This window comes from Epinephelus moara, chromosome 8 (genome assembly GCF_006386435.1).
Source record: "Epinephelus moara isolate mb chromosome 8, YSFRI_EMoa_1.0, whole genome shotgun sequence".
Lineage (NCBI taxonomy): Eukaryota > Metazoa > Chordata > Actinopteri > Perciformes > Serranidae > Epinephelus > Epinephelus moara.
In genome coordinates this window covers 30,072,372-30,089,659 of record NC_065513.1, presented here as the reverse complement: position 1 = coordinate 30,089,659, position 17,288 = coordinate 30,072,372, and the positions used below count along the sequence as shown (strand labels likewise).

General features: G+C 38.7%; 1 protein-coding gene across 2 annotated transcripts; it reads left to right on the top strand.

Annotated features, from left to right (window-relative positions):
• Nucleotides 1–568: 568 nt before the first annotated feature.
• Nucleotides 569–15,485, top strand: LOC126394607 (AP-3 complex subunit sigma-1). 2 transcript variants are annotated; one of them, XM_050051531.1, is made up of 7 exons: nucleotides 569–900; nucleotides 6,634–6,725; nucleotides 8,121–8,232; nucleotides 8,328–8,399; nucleotides 9,752–9,859; nucleotides 11,276–11,317; nucleotides 14,667–14,805. In XM_050051531.1, the coding sequence occupies exons 1-6, from the start codon at nucleotides 832–834 to the stop codon at nucleotides 11,309–11,311; spliced, it is 489 nt and encodes a 162-aa protein (XP_049907488.1). In that variant the 5' UTR covers nucleotides 569–831; the 3' UTR covers nucleotides 11,312–11,317; nucleotides 14,667–14,805. The 2 variants fall into 2 exon arrangements, with proteins under 2 accessions (XP_049907488.1, XP_049907487.1); XM_050051530.1 differs by lacking the exon at nucleotides 11,276–11,317 and having other exon boundaries at nucleotides 571–900; nucleotides 14,667–15,485.
• The last annotated feature ends 1,803 nt before the right edge of the window (nucleotides 15,486–17,288 follow it).

The following is a 17,288-nucleotide window of genomic DNA, read 5'->3' as shown; positions in this document are numbered from 1 at the left end:
TAGCAAAAAATGCGCTTTAGCTTTAATTTTTTTGTAATTTTTTATCTGGCCAAATTTTATATACTCTTGTCTATTTAGCTTTTTATTTTAAGTTTGCATTTTAGGGGTCAATAACACAAGTCTAAACCAAACCATTAAAATGAGATAAATCATTCAAATGAATCCTGTAGCAGAATCATATTCATAATCATGGCAAAAAAAAAACAAAAAACAAAAAAACATTATTAATAATAAATTAAATTATTATAATTATTATTATTATTATAATTATTACAAGGATAATAATTACAATATTGCACTCTAGCAAAAAATACGCTTTAGCTGTAATTTCTGGTAATTTTTTATCTAGCCAAATTGTATTTACTGTTATCTGTTTAGCTTTTTATTTATTATTTATGATTTTTTTTTTTAATTTATAATATATGTGAATGTAAATGAAACATTAAATCCTGGTGAAAACAAAAGAACCTTGTGTTATGACGCCACCTCCTGGACGCTCCGAGTATCACCTTCAGAAACAAACACACCTAATCACTGTATTTCCTTGTGACGTGTGCAGCGCAGGACGGTAGAGGTTTGAGCCATCGCGGCCGCTGTAGCAGGAGGAGGAGGAGAGCATGACTGGTCCTTTGACGTGGAATATTTCCCTAAAGAGACGATGGAGGAGTAGCAGTGGCGTGTTGCTCGAAGCTATCCCATATTAACCTTAAATCGAGAGGGGATTTAGCCGTGAGTCCCACTCGGGTCTGGGTTCACGGGAGTGGACAGACAACAGTCTTTGACAGACTGACCCCTTCGTGCTCCCCCGCCTCCCTCCGCTCAGCTACAATCATGATTAAAGCCATTTTAATATTCAACAACCATGGGAAACCGAGGCTGTCTAAATTCTACGAGCATTATGTGAGTAGCAGTTACATATTTTACTCTTCGTAAAGGTCGCGAGAGGCGGAAGTGATTGTTGAATTAAAGCTGTGGCTGTTTAGACACTTTGTTTGATGTTGTTTTTAATGCAAACAGATGTAGCTGGGAAATGCAGCCGTGTAACACTGTTGCAAACTGTTTGAATGAGAAGGTGTGTGCACTTTACAACCGGCCCCGTGATGTGCTGCTGTTTCACACTGACCCTGGTGTATAAGATGTCAGCCTGAGCCACGCTGTCCTTTTTAACATATGAATTATTAAACGTGTGCAAGCCGACGCCAGGCTATCACATTGCCTTTGTGCCTGTACGGACAGCACTGTGCCCACTGCTCATGTTAGTCCATCCAGCTGTTGGTGATGGTGAGTTCACTCTGTTTGTGTCACATGACTTTAATAACGCCCTTGTGAGGGTCTCGTGCTCACTCCAGCAGCCTTTCACTGGCTCACTTACTGCCATTGACTGAGGGTGTCGTTACCTACTGTACCTGCTCTGCCAGGAGACTCAACCAATGAGCTCCATGCAGGTAGCAACTAACAGGTTATGTAATATCCTTTGCCAGGCGAGCTGTGTTGGCTTGTTCTCATAATTGGATTTATATCTCAAGGTTGGCTGCATGCCTCATCTGTAATATTGCTGCTACAATAGCAAGGTGACTTAGAACAAGCAGCATGATTAATACACAACTATTTTATTATCAGGTAATAATTGGAGGCATTTTTCAACTGAAATGCTGAACATTTATGTGTGGATTGAGGATTTACACAAGTTATGGAGCCCACCACAAAACTTCAGTTGATAGCTTTGCTTAAATCACTAAACTCAACAGGCCTATATTTTGGACAGGAGTCGAAATGGGACAGGCCTTTAATTCCTTTCACACAAACTGTTGCTCAGTAATTTGGGAAATACAAATTGATTATTTAAACCAGTATGAATATTACTTAAAAAAAAAGATTTTTCAGATAATATCATACTGTAAAACTCCCAATTAAACGCCTGGTCCCTTTTACTAGCCTGGTGTGGCTACACATTTTGACAAATTGACGCCTGTCTCAATTAGACGCCTGGTCTGGTCGCCAAGCAGTTAATTTTTTTAATAGAAGATCTTCGGATGTATAAAAGCGGGTTGTTGGCTACCTCAAATTATGTGTCCATTTCTCAATTACCCTGTAAGTTATTTATGTTATTTAAGTCTGTAAGGATCCTCAGATCAAAAGAATCAAAAGGGTTTTCTATAAAAATGAATCCAAGTTGTGAGTATTGTTTGAACAGGATAAAGTGGTGTTGTGTCAGTATGTTGGGTGCTGCAAACCTCGAGTGCTGTAACCCTCTATCTCTGATGCGCTGTCTGTTGGAGCTAAATGCAATAAATGATTCATGGCTGATATATTATCTGAAGCTTAATTTTTAAACAAGTAATATTCATACTGGTTTGAATAAACAGTTTGATTGTATTTCCCGATCTTTGCTGAGCAACAGTTTAGTGTGAAAGGAATTAAAGGCCGGTCCCAAATATAGGCCTGTTAGTTTCAGTGATTAAAGCAAATAATGATCTAGCACTGAAAGACAGCACATCAGAGAGTTATGACACCCCTTTTACAGCACCCGACATACACACACAACACCACTTGATCCTGTTCAAACCATACTCACAACTTGGATTAATTTTTATGAAAAACCCTTTTGATTCTTTTGATCCAAGGACCCTTACAGACTAAAGGAATATAAATACATTACAGTGTAATCTCTTGTTTACCATGCTGGTAAATCTGAGTGCGTTATTCTTTGGTAGTTGTGGTTTTAGTAAAATGAACTGAACAGTTGAATTATAGAGAATCTAACTGAGCTCACAATGTGTAGTGGCTTTTATATATCCAAAGAACTTCTATAAAAATGAACTACATGGCAGCCAGACCAGGTGTCAAATTAAGACAGGTGTTTATTTGTCAAAATGTGTTGCCACATTTAACTGGGACCAGGCTTTTCACTGAAGTTTAACAGTACCTCAGTACAATTTTAAGGTATTTTTTTTTAAGGTAAACCAGAGAAGAAAGTCTCAAACTTGTGATGTCATCAAGTATAAAGTGTGGCGCTGCTCCATAGATGGAAAAGGGATATCTGTGTCATCATTAACATCGTTCCCAATCCATTGTCTATAGAGCAGCTGCAGACTTTATACTTGATGACATCACAAATTTGAGTTTTAGCACTCTAGTTTTTGGATATGGGAGAGAGTCGTTCATGTTTACTAATGTTATTTATAATTATAGTCCAATAATGTAGTGCACATTTTTCTGAAATGGGCCATTCTGCATACTGAGTGCTTTTAGTTTTGGTACTTTATTTTGATGCTAATTTGTTTTTGTACTTAAGTCAAATATTGAATAGAGGAGTTTTACTTGTAAGATTATTTGCACTGTTGTTGCTTTTGCTGAGGTGCAACAAATGAGCACTTTATTCACCACTGGGTGTGTTAAGAAACTGAATATTTGGATTTTGATAGGCTTGCACCAAACAAGTATTTTCATTATCAATTAATTTTGTGATTGAGTAAAACAAGACATTTAAAGATGTGAGCTTAGGCTCTGGGAAACAGTGATGGGACTTGTAAACATTATAAAAGTGCAGGCCTACTCGCTTCACTTAAAATCATGAGGCAGAACAGTGTTGCTTCATTAAACATGTTCCAGTATCTGTTAATTGAGCTGCATGTGGATGTCTTTGTATTTCAGGAGGATAAATTGAAATTGATCGGATTATACCATGTTAGACAGAAGACACCATCTGTTATATTAAAAGCTGAGGAGGTGTCAGCTTACTGGCTCGCAGCATATAATGTTTCACACATAGCTGCTAGCTGTGAGAATCGTTTATAGCAGTCAGTTTGTTTAAGCTAAGTTATGGATTTACAGTGCTGTGTTGGCTGCAGTGCTTCATTGTATAAAGAAATGTAATATGTACAGAGAGTGACGATGTTAGAGCTGCAAATCTTTGTTTAACACTTCACTTTAATCCCCCTATTCAGAACCCATAAGCAGTATATAAACATTGAATAAATGGTTTATAATGCACTGTAATGTAGTTTTAAGTGATGACAAGAGTTTACAGTGAGGATACAGACAGCAAACAGGACAGGAGAGAGAGATGGATGTGACATGTAACAAAAGCCCCTGGGCCCAGTTGTTTGAAAGTAATCTGATTGGATTTCAGATACGGGATTGATTTGTTTAATAGTGACTTTGATAAATTATAACCCTGATTTCAAAAAAGGTGGGATGGTGTGTAAAACGTTCATAAAAACAGAATGCAATAACTTACAAATCCTTTTCGACACACAGTGGGGGAAATAAGTATATAACACGTTGATTTTTTTTTTTCATCAAACATATTCCCAATGCAGCTTTTCACATTAAATTTAGACCAGACATTTGAATTCACTAAATAAAACTACACTGATAAGGATTTTGTAACATTTTAATCCATAAAAATGATTTTTAATTAAGTGGAATGACACAGGAAAAAAGTACTGAGCATGCTAACTGAAATATATTTAATACTTGGAGAGGCCTTTGTTTGCAGTGCCAGCTTCAAGACGCTGTCTGTGTCAGATTTTTGGGGGCCTGCTTGTGACTCTTGAGGAAGAAATTTTGCTTATAGAACCTCAACATTTAGTTTCCTTCATTCACAAACACTTACTGAGTATTGGTGAAAGAAAAGGTGATGTAACAGAGTGGTAAACATGCACCTGCCACAACTTTTTAGAACGTGTTGCAGGCATCAAATGTAGAATGAGTGTATTGTACTGTATTGTACTGGAGCAGCAGTAGCTCAGTCCATAGGGACTTGGGTTGGGAACCGGAGGGTCGCATGTTCAAGTCCCCGTCTGGACCAAAATATGGAGCGTGGACTGGTGGCTGGAGAGGTGCCAGTTCACCTCCTGGGCACTGCAGAGGTGCCGTTGAGCAAGGCACCCCCCAACCACTCGGGGCGCCTCACTAAGGGCAGCCCCCTCACTCTGACATCTCTCCACTTTGTGCATGAATAGGTCCTGTTTGTGCATGTGTGTGTCTTTTGGACCTGTGTGTAATTGATAAGCAAGGGTGAAAACATTGAATTTCCCCTCAGGGGGATTAATAAAGTAAATAAACTTAAAACTTAAACTTATTTACAAAAAACAATAACATACACTGTATCAATTTGAACATCAAATATTTTGTCTTTGTACTGTGGTCAAATGAATATATGTCAAAAAGGACTTGTATTCATTGTATTCTGTTTTTATTTTACTTTGGGGCTGTATATGAAGTTGACATAAGGCTTTCTATTAAGCCTTTCAGTACAGTTAAGTTAAAAAAATTTTTTTTTGTTTCCATAAATGATGCCCAAATAGTCTTCAGTGTCAAACATAAATTACTGAATTTTACCTTTCATTCATCAGTTTAAATGAATTATAATGACACAGTCAAAAGTAGTTTGATAAACATGCTGTTTACTGTCTTTAAAAATAAAAACACTTGTGTGACCCCACGCCCCATATTTACCTGTTGTTCTTTACATAGCTAGTAGCCTACATTGAGATATGTAGTTTAATTTAACGCACTGGTTATCCAGATTTGGTAATCTTGAAAAGTCTGTATTTAGATCAGGGTGATCCACTTCAGTGTTGCTTTGAAAAAACGACACAAAAGTAAGATCTGATCCGGAATCGCAAAATATAGGATATCCAATCTGGATTACTCTGATCCAGATTTAATTTTTTGAATCACACAAGATTATATTGTATGAGTCTTAACCGTGAGGCCACCTGTACGCCCTTAACTTCAAATATAAAATCTCTCACAGTTAAAGAAGGACACAGGAACCCATTTAAACACCAGCAACATGTTAATGACAAGTTTAAAAAGATGCTATTTCTCAGTCTGTGTCATTAAACTGTGAGGACAGTATCGCTGCTCGTCTCATGCTACAAGTCACATGACTGATACAGCCTTACAGCCAGCTGCATTCTGGGCCGCCTCTTCTCTCCTTATGCTCATTGACCTGTTATGCACCCTGAGAGGACATTCACACCCTTTGGTGAGGCCTGCTCAGTGTCAGAGCTGCACGCAACAAGATTTTAACCACCGTTGACTATGGATTTAGATCAGATCATTTGTTTTTGAATGCTTGCATGTGCACTTTCATCAACATTTCCATCAACTAAAATAAGTTAAATCACTAAAACTACCCAATGCAGAAGTCTGATTTTTATAAACCAGATGAAACTTGAACCTGGTTTGGTGCTGTGGGACTGTGCCCCCCTATTAAATCAGGCGATCTCCAACTATGAGTCCACTCTTTAAGCCTTTTAGTGCTTGCAAACATGCCCAAGGATATTTGAGGTTTTAAACAGAATCTCATCCATTAGCAAACAATAAGATGAGCCTGCCTCGGTTCAGCTTATGCAATGACATCATCGCCTGTGTAGCCCGTGGGCACTAGTGTATGTTTAGATATGACAAAGAGAAGACTTAGTATATAAATCATGCCTTTTCACCCAGAACTAATATATGTATTCAGGAAAAAGAGAGGCGAGGGGAACCATTAATTTACCTGTCTTCTGCCTACAAGTAATAAAACGGCTCACTGGAGGCAGTTAAGTGCACCAACAACACATTATTTACCATCTTTTTCTTTTTCTGTAACAGTCTGTTTCCTCATTTGTCCTGCAGAGTGAAGACACAGAGCAACAGATCATCAGGGAAACCTTCCACTTGGTCTCGAAAAGAGATGAGAACGTCTGTAATTTCCTAGAAGGTGGAATGTAAGTGCGGCCTGCTCGTGCATGAGCAAGTGTCTAAATTGGAATGGAAGTGAATAATCAAGTAGATCATTTACTCTGATGCAGCGTCACATGAAACATTTCACGCAATAAAGGAAAGCTCAAAGGGCTTTATGAATGACCGTCAGTAGTAAAAGTGTTTGTTCCAAGTTCTGTCATTCAGGAATGAGGAACTAACAAGGTGTTGTTTTACACTGGCGAAACTTCTCCGCTTGCACATACTATTGCACTCATTCCCTCTCAACCGTCTCTGTCACCTTAAACTGTGTGACACCAAAGCCACATGGTTAGAAAGATATTATATTATAGTGCACAATAAATGTTAGACAACTGCTTAGTAGTATCACATCTAATGTTGCTCGGTTTATTTGGCCTGTACTTCAAGAATTTCTGTGAGTTCCTATGAGTTGCATTGCTGTGCGGCAGAGGAGCAGTGGTGTGTGCGTGCGTGCACTCTGCAGGGCTCTGCTCGCCCTGGGCAAATAAACTCTGTGTAATGCCTCATGCAGTCGTCCAATTGGGCAAGTGAAAAATAATTGTGATGTCTAATGTAACATCATCTGAAAATAAACTGCACAAGCAGAGTTTCTCTAGCTGAGCTGAGTACACTAGTATGTCTCACCATGGCGTATACTTACTAATGTTTAACATCCCTGGACCGCTGCATATGAGATACGGAACGAGGGCTCCGGTGTGATTATATCCCTTTCGGAAGCTTTGTAATCCAGCCCTGGACTGCAGTGTCTTTTTTTGGAGACATTGGAAAATAAATCCATAATAATAAATCCGAAACTGAATGTCCTCTGCAATTATTTAAACGATATTTCAGGTTGAAAGCAGTTAATCTGTCGACCAGTCGGAGGCTGTGATTCTGACTTTATGGGCAATGTTTGGCAAACACTGGAGCATAACAAATTTTTAAGTTTCTTTACTCTTCCTGATGTTTGAGACTTTTGCCGTGGTGTTGTTTCAGTATCAGCACTGATATATTTCGGCAGGTATCGAACCAGATTAATATTTTTGGTATCCTTAATGACATCAACCAAAAATCACTTTGTTCATATTGCCCTTTGAGTGATTGCACAGGATTGGAAGGGTTACATCATTTCCTGTGACTCAAGCCAGTAACAGACACTATCTCGAACACTAAGTTTCATATCTTCTTACGTTGGTTTATCGTATTTCCTGTCTTTGCCTATGTTGACTCATGACTGAAAACTTCCTGTTGTTTCTCTCTCGATGTTGTCTTTGTTGTCTCTGTGTCACAACAGGAGATCCTCTGTAAATGTGCTGTAGTCAGTGATGAGGTGATGGTGTAATGTATTCACTCAGTCAGGACGGTGTTGGTGTGATGTTTCCTTGTCCCCTGTGTTTCAGGTTGATTGGAGGATCAGACTACAAGCTGATCTACAGACACTACGCCACACTGTACTTTGTGTTCTGTGTGGACTCCTCAGAGAGTGAACTAGGAATTTTAGACTTAATCCAGGTAAAAGCCTGGAACACCTGTAGTGTATCTGTCACCGTGTTTGGCAGTGTGCTTTCAGTGTTTTTTTTTTAACAATATATTCTCTCCATTTTTAGGTATTTGTGGAAACGCTGGATAAATGCTTTGAGAATGTCTGTGAGCTTGACTTAATTTTCCATGTAGACAAGGTAGGAAGTGTTTTGAATCTGTTCATGATGTTACATATTTATAAAACTGCTTGATTTTAGAGAATAGAAATTATCTGTAATCCTCTGCCTGGGTTATTATTGCCTCATATTCTAGTGTCACACTTCTCTTATGACTTGTGTGTCTTGTGCTGTGATATGTGAACTGTGGTGACATTATCAGATTTTCAGTGACTTCCCAGATTTTGTAGTTTGTCGAATGACTATATTTTTTTCGGTGTTATTAGCAACTTCTTTAAAAAAAAAAAGTAAAATACACACTGCAATTTAGAACCGACAGTATTAATCCTTCAATTGATTAATCACTTAATCAGTTAATCAGCAACTATTTTCTTAATTAATTCATTGTTTTTAGTAATTTTTCAAGCACAAATGCCAAACATTCTCATCTGAGCTTTTATTTGTCCTCTGTATCTTTGGGTTTTGAGTAAGGGTGTAATGATGCGTCGATCTGGATTGATATATTGATTCAATTATCAATGATCCAATATTATTGATCCAACATAGAAACATCAATACAAATTGCGAACTTGAAGATTTGCCTTTACTTTGATGTTACCATGGCACGTCTGCACAAGCACACATCCTACCTCAACATCCAAATAGCGCTGGTGGCCCAGTGTCAGGCAGAGAGCGGCAAGAAAAAGACAATAAGGATATTTGCGGTTATCATCTTGTACCGATCGCAGGCACCTTTCATATACAGTACACATATGTACTAAAGTCTAACATTAATAAGCCAGCGTAGGCTCACATAGGACTCAAACTCCAGTCTCCTGTGTAAAAGCCTTGAGTTTAATCTATTCATCTGTCATACCTTGTTCTCTCCATGAACAGTGTCGCTCTTTACACTATATCACCTGACGTTCTAGTAGTACATTTGTTAGTTTTCCTTATAAATTTATCAGTGTAATGTCATAGAATATCCAAGACTGGCGTGTACCAGGGTGCAAATAGACACTCTGATATATTAATAAACGCTCAAAATGTCCTTATATCTGCTTATAACATTATGATGTCATTTATTAATTTTCTGTAACCACTTATGCTCTTGCGGGTCGTGGGAGGGCTGAAGCCTATCCCAGTTGACATTGGGCTAAAGGCGGGGTACACCCTGGACAGGCCACCAGACTATCACAGGGCTGACACATAGAGACAGACAACCATTCACGCTCACATTCACACCTACGGACAATTTAGAGTCACCAATTAACCTGCATGTCTTTGGACTGTGGGAGGGAGCTGAAGAAGAAAACACATGTAAATCACTATGACTGAAAACTTCTATTTTTGTTAAATGATGTTAAGATATGTTCACTTGCTATTTTCCTCAGGTCCACAACATTCTGGCGGAGATGGTGATGGGCGGGATGGTCCTGGAGACCAACATGAACGAAATCATCACACAGGTGGATGCCCAGAACAAGATGGAGAAGTCTGAGGTAAGCCTGACTCTGCCGCGTCCACTGTATGTATGACTTGATTCTACCTCCAGTACTCTCTGAGGTAAACAGTATGCAGGCATGCGTGCATGCTGCACCCTGCATGCTACTCTCCAGTGACCTTGCGGATGCTCCCTACCTACTCTTGAGTGTTTGTGCTCTTTTTTTCGGCCTCTCCTCTCGCTGCTGCACTGCTCTCAACACAGGTCAAGACTGAACATATCCTCTCCTGTATCCCCCCTCAGTATGAAATACAGCATTATCACTTTTGTCATTATTGCGGAGACTTAACACTACCATTGTCCAGTGCATCTCCAGAATCTGTGACCATTAAATCTCTCAGTCACCATGTTATAGTTATATCATGTAGATCTGACATAATACTCATGAAAACAGGCTGGTTGTTTTACATTCTTATTATGATACAAGAGAATGTGAATTTCATTTAATTTCAGAGGAAATGCTTCTCCAGTATGTTTTGCTACGTTTATAAGCCAGTGTCCTTGCTCAGATATTTGCTCTATGCAAGGACATTGCTTTGCTTCCCATACAGCTTCTGCTAGCAGATAAAACATTCACTTACTTATTGGAAAGTTTCAGTCAGACAGACAGCCAGAGACAATTTCATGAAATCATTTCTGTTTTGTATAATATGGATTTTAGCCTCTGAAAGTCCTAAAAACTAAACTGCACTAATGATTTGGCTTTGTCTTTAAACTGCTTACACTGCGATGATGTCCAAACATTGACGCAATGTTTTTGGGGAGTCCTTTCTGCAATGAGAAACACTGACATTAAGTTGTACAAATTGTGTTTTGCTGCTCACACGACAAAGTGAGGGGTTACATTGTCAGGTTTTTATACTGGCTGACGTCAATTGTGTGCTCTAACATTTGAATTTAAGTGTTAACAAAGTACACTTTCTCTAATAATCTGACCTGCATTGTGTGCTTTTAACGACAGATTCTTCTTTTCGATTGATGTTCTGTAAGCAGAGTCTTTTACTGTTCTACAATCATCAGAGCTGCTCTGTCTTTCCCTCTTGGACCTACCCTAGACCGCAGTGTGTTTTTCACACTGATGCTAATTCAAAATGACATTGTCCATTTATAGGGCAGTGTCTGGGGAACAAGGAGCGAGCTGTTCTCCTTCCAGACTGGCTAAAGGCTGATTAAGTGGCATTAGATTTATTTTTCCATCAAACTCTCTCAATTAACATAATTATTTTTTGCTTTAAAGATAATCGTGGACAAAAGTTTGGTTCATTTTTGTCTTCATAAGATGTGGTCTATGATAGGTCCTATCACTTTTTTCTGTGGAGATAAACTGTAATTACTTTAATCTGCTTTAACATTCCTCATTCCTCTTTTTCCTGACCCTGTCTAGTTCTTTCCATTCTGCTCTCTCTCCTTACAGACGTTTATCTTTCAGTCTACCAGGCAGGACAGGTAGACACAGGTACTGCGAAATTTACAACCAAGTACTGTAACCTTAACTGAAGTTTACTTCCCCCCCTCTCGAGTCTCACCATATGGCCCTTCATGTAATAGCAAACTGACGTCACTAACATACAGTAGGGATCTTTCATGGCAGACCCAAAAATGTCACCAGTAGTGAATGCTGACAGCATAATGCAATCTTTACCTATGGATGAATAAATACTATCTTGGTTTGTGATGCTGAACTGCTGATGGGACTGTGTCAGAGAGGTGGTTGTTCATCTCCACGATAATTTCTGAAGCTGTAGTTTGTGGCAGTGCGTTATACATAATGTCAGGCGTACCTATTATACCGTCCACCCACTGTAGTTTAAAGAAATATAAATCTAACAGGCCTAAGAGGCTACACAACTCTTTTTATCCGTTGTTTTTGAAGTTTCTTGAACTGTATTTTAAAGGACGGTTTTCAAATTAGCTTCTGAGTTCTTCAACCCAATTTTAGAAAATTTGTTAATGATTTAATGAGATTTGTCTCATGGTGTATTGTGTTATAGGAGTACTCTAATGTTTGGGAAATATGCTCATTTGCTGTCTTGGTGAGAGTTATGGTGTGTCCACATAGCGTTTTTCTTGAGCAGAAAAGCGGTAGTAGGGTCCTGGGTGCTTTATTTCAGCACTAAATTAAAAAAACCTAAAACAAAAAAAACGGTCCTAGTGCTTTTTTTAATGACGTGCTACATGTGGGTACATTACTATGTTTTTTATGACAACAATATCTTGACACTTATGCAAGCTAGGAAGCTAATGTAATGCTACATTAACAGAGGATTGATTACACAGTTAACAAAAAGCTTACAATGCATATGGTGATAAAAGCACAATGCTCACCAGTGATATCAGTGTCTGGACGATCTGCTCCCACAAATGGGCTTTTCTGTCTTTGTTGTGACAGTTTCTGTCTGACATATCATACAGTTACAGCAGCAGCAGTGATGTCACCAGCTGAAAAGGTTCAAGAATTTTTTTTTAAGATTATTCTTAGGCTTTTTCAGGCCTTTAATGATAAAGAGAGGGAGCGACACGCAGCAAAGGGCTGCAGGTCGGAAGCGAACCTGTAGCCGCTGCAGCAAGGACTGAGCCGTTGTAAATGGGGTGCCTGCTCTAACCACTAATCCACTGATGCCCCAAAAATTTTAAACTAAAAACGCTCGAAGTGGTCATACAAAAAAGCTGGACGCTCTGAAAAAAGAGCAGCATTTTTGTCTTCAGGCAGCTGCATGTGGCTGCATACGCTCTCTCCTCATTTGTGAACAATTCAAAAAAGATATTGGCGCTCAGAAGAAAACGCTTTGTGGACACAGGCCCTCAGATGCCCCACTTTACAGCAGAAATAAACATGTTTACAGCCTGGTACAAAAAATGATTTTGCTCTCTACAGTTAACTTCAACCTCCATGACAACTGTAGGGGGGGGTGAATAATTATTATTACTTGCCCGTTTACGTTTTATTGAGGCCCAAAGTTACACATATTTCAGGGCGGGAGTGCTTGAGTCTGCGAGGCATCGCAGTCTGTGAGTTGCTCCTCTACACCCTCTTGTCCAACTATGGTCACTTCTGGCTCCAAAAAAAAAAAAAAAAAGATGGCAACGCCGAAATGCTGAACTTGAGGCCTCAAAACCGCCATCCACAAACCAGTGGGTGATGTCATGGTAACTGTCCATTATCTATATAGTCTGTGGCTAAAAAGCAAGCAAGTTTATCACCCCAAATTATGACCCATGCCTTTAAGGTCACACCCTCTAAATTATATGTAGTTTACAATAAACCAACAATAACAACCCTGAACTGTAGATTTTTTATCCCGTTTTTCTTTTGGCCCTCACAGACAAGAGATGGGGTGCTGCTCGAACCCTTTGTTCAGCCTCTCTGACTTACATGAACCACAGAATCAAGCCATTGTTGTGTGTTACACAGCTGGTGTTACTATTCCTGTACATATTAGTCACCCGGCGTTTGATTAACAACCCACCATTATGGACATGCACAGTGGGTCTCTAGGCTACCCACTGTGAGGTAAAAAATATCTCGAGTCTGACTCCCGAATGCTGCGCCCGTGTGCTGGATCAGCATTCCTCTCGACTAACGCCACGGTCATCTTTCCTTCTAACACAAGTCTCCTTGGTTCTTGGCAGAGGGAGGAATGCCCCACAAGACAAACGGTCCATTGAAATAACCTTGTGAAAATAAGCGAAGTGGATAAACCCACATTCCAGACATTCTTCACGTGTGCCATATCACTAAATGATTTACGAGGCTATACTGTGTTTCTAACAGCGTCAGTGACATCATACAGTTCTCTGTGGTTTAAGCCTGCTTGGTCATTTTTGGGTCTGTCTGCTAAAGATTCAGTCGGGGGATCTCTAACCACACTGATTCTCAAATGTCTGCTCACACTTGAGACGAAAACATCAAGTCATTCACTCTCCACGGATGTGTTTTATTGCTCCAAAAAGCTAAACTACCTTAAACACGCTAAATTGCTCTTACACAGTTTCACATTGAGATTCATTGTGTTAGAGTGAAGTGCCTCCTCTGTCCCTGAGAATAGATTTCCCTTTGTAGTTAAGTACTACTAGACTTACAACCTCCTCATGCCATCAGTAGTTCAACACTGTAGATGTGCAAATGGAACATTAGTCTCTATTCACAAAGATGCACTTAGGTAGCTACAGTCATGTGTAGTCTTGTAGAAGTAGTTCAACCCCCTAGAAGTCCAGTATCACCTGTATTATTACGGCTAACATATTGTTGACACACACATTCTATGCATACCTATCTATCCACACATCATTTCCGTCTTCATATCCAAATCCATTTTTCTGCTTTACCCAATTCTCTCCTTGCATTTTTACCCCTATCGGTCCTCAAGAGTCCGGTGGGTTCACTTTCCAAGCGATGCTGCCTTTTGTCCATTTGATGAATGTCCAGTACTGCAGTACATAACAATTAGTGAATGGTCTAGTACATCGTGTCCTCCTCACAGTTGATTCATAATTGGCTCTGGTTGTGATGTAAATCATTATAGAACCAAATAATGCATGTGCGTATGAAGCTATGAAGGCATCTGAATGTACATTTGCACATGTCGTCTGTCTCAGTAGCTGTCAGTGCTTTTGCATTTTGTCAGCAGTTGACTGTTTGTGTCTAGTACTCTGTTTAGCACAGTGTGTGTGTGTGTGTGTGTGTGTCCTGTGTTCACTGTTCAGTGTGTTGTCGTGTACAAAGTGTTTTTTGATTCACTGATTTGTATCTTATCAACCCTCCATGTGTGTGTTTTGTGTGTGTGTGTTTGTGTGTGTGTGTGTAGGCCGGTATTGCAGGAGCGCCTGCTCGTGCCGTATCAGCTGTAAAGAACATGAACCTCCCGGAAATGCCCAGAAACATCAACATTGGTGACATCAGCATAAAAGTGCCAAATTTACCCTCCTTCAAATAGTGGCAGCGAGATCCTGAGCCTGCAGGTGTCAGCCAATGTTTACCGTGATGCAATCTGTTTACCAAAACCTCAAATTACTAACTTTTATCAAAACTATACATCTTGAAGGTACTGTGTGATCTGACACTCCTTGTTCTGGTGTTATCTCTTTGTTTTTCCTGTTAAAAAAAAGAATGTTTCCCTGTTTTTTTCTGTTCTGGAAGGGGAATTGAAGTATTTATTTATTTGTGGTACATTCCTTCTGCCTCGCTGGAGGTTGGCCCTTGACGTTCAGCTGCTACAATGCAGATCTGTGTCAATTTGCAACTGAAATTATTTCACTGACTCAACTGTTTACTTAAAAGAGAAAGCTAAAGTTTTGAGTCTCATTGCTTTGGTTATTCCAGAAAATCAATCAGTGGAGGAGAGAGCATGAAACTATTTTGAATACCAAATTGAAACAGGTCTGCCACAGTATTGAAAGTCACACATTACAGCTCGTTTGTAGAATCAGTGCAAAGAATAGTAATTATATAACAGAAATGCTGTGACAGACATATGGATATATATGCTGAAATGATTTTTTTTCTTTTATTTGTATGCAAAATATTTTTAAATGATTTATCATGTCTTAATGAATAAGTATCTTAATTTTAATCTGTGCATGACGTTTTTCTCTTTTTTTCAACATAATAAACTTTCGAAACTCAACCTTTTGTTTGTCGTTTTTTTATTATAACTGTTATATAATGTTGTCAATATGTATTTGATATGCCTTTTTTCCTGAAGATGGTGAAGGCATGACACCACTATATAACTCTGTTAGGCTAGAACGTGGTGGCCTTCATTGGCTGGGTTGATTAGGTTTAGACAAGAGGAGTGAGATTGGTTGAATGTCAAGATAAGCCAGTCAAAGTCAGAGTAAGGTGTGTCATGCCTTACCGTCCTTGGGAAAAAAATTTACAGTACATTTAACAAAATGTCCTGAGGTGCAGCACGTCACATCATCACTGGTGACGTTATACTTATAAAATCTGGTTAACACGACTGCATGTAGATGGTTATCACTTAAGATGAGGACCATGTAGTGACACGAAACACTAGTAAACTTCACCATTGTATAAAGTGACCTTATTTTAATAGTTTCTAAGATGTAACTGATGAATGTATTAATGTTTAATAAGTCATTCACTAATGCTTTATAGATCAGTTATAAGCAGTTGACATGAACACATTTTGGGTTGTGAAAACTCCTGCACATATTTCTAGAAAAGGTATGTAGATAATCCGTTTGTTAACACCCAGTGTTTAGGAAACTACCTTGACAGCATAGCTTTGCAAGCTATCAGAGAAGATGAGCAACAGCAAAGCCACCTTAGGGAGAAATGTAGTTTTAATCAAAGCTACCTAGAAAAAGTAGTTCAAACTTGTTTTGCAAAAGATGATCAAATTTACAATGTACTTTTTTTTGTACTACAATAACAAAATGTACAAAAAGTCACATGCAAGCAACAGAATAAATAGATTAATTAAAAAAATCTATTGTGTTCACTACAAAAATTGGCCACTTTTTTGCTGATCATACATAAGCCAAAAAATAAAATACTCGACTATTTGTGGAAAAATACAGGAATGCAATTGTGAACAATGTACAGTGTCTTTTGTGTCTGGTGACCTGGCACAACCACCCCTGGTGGACAATAAAGATCTATTCTAGTATAGTCTAGTCATCAGTAAGACATCTGCCATCCAGAAAGAGGCCAGGAGGGAGGAATGCACTAGGCAGGGTTACTCAGTCAGGTAACTTCTAAAATAACATGCAGCAACTTAATAAATATTAATGTTAATAAAAAGGATTCTTAGAACTAATTCTGGTCCAAGGGGGTTCAATGACAGTAAATAAGCACTGATATAACATAAATACAAAATGAATTCCTTTACATTTATACCCTCACATTGTTTGTGTTTTCAGTTATATACAGAAAAAGAGTTTTTAAAAAAGTAACTATAAAAGTATAAATGTATTTGAACTACCAGCAAGCCAATGCAAAATGCAGTTGAACTAGTAGTTGAATTACATGTAGACCGAGTTCACACTGTTAACACTTTATAAACACTTTATTAATGACTGCAGGTGGCTTATTGATCACTTATTAGAAAGTGAGAAACTAATGAGCCTTTAGTATTACATTACTAACACATATAACTCAGTTATCACCATGAAAGAAAGCAGGAACACTTGACAAATGGGGTTTTAATAACCTGGCAGATTATCCAACTGAATACCTTTCAAATCATGCAAAACAGTAATTATGCTCCTTCTGTTGCGCATTTCTTGCCAGCTCTGTTTGTCCAACGCGTATTCCGTAGTGACGCTTGTAGCAGACACTTTCGTTATGCGCAGCTTTTACGCATGTTACGCTGTAACGAATCCAGTTGTTGCTGATACAAAAATATTTTCGACACTGTTGGGTTACAATGCAACCGTGACACACGTTTATGCTTTTATTTTCA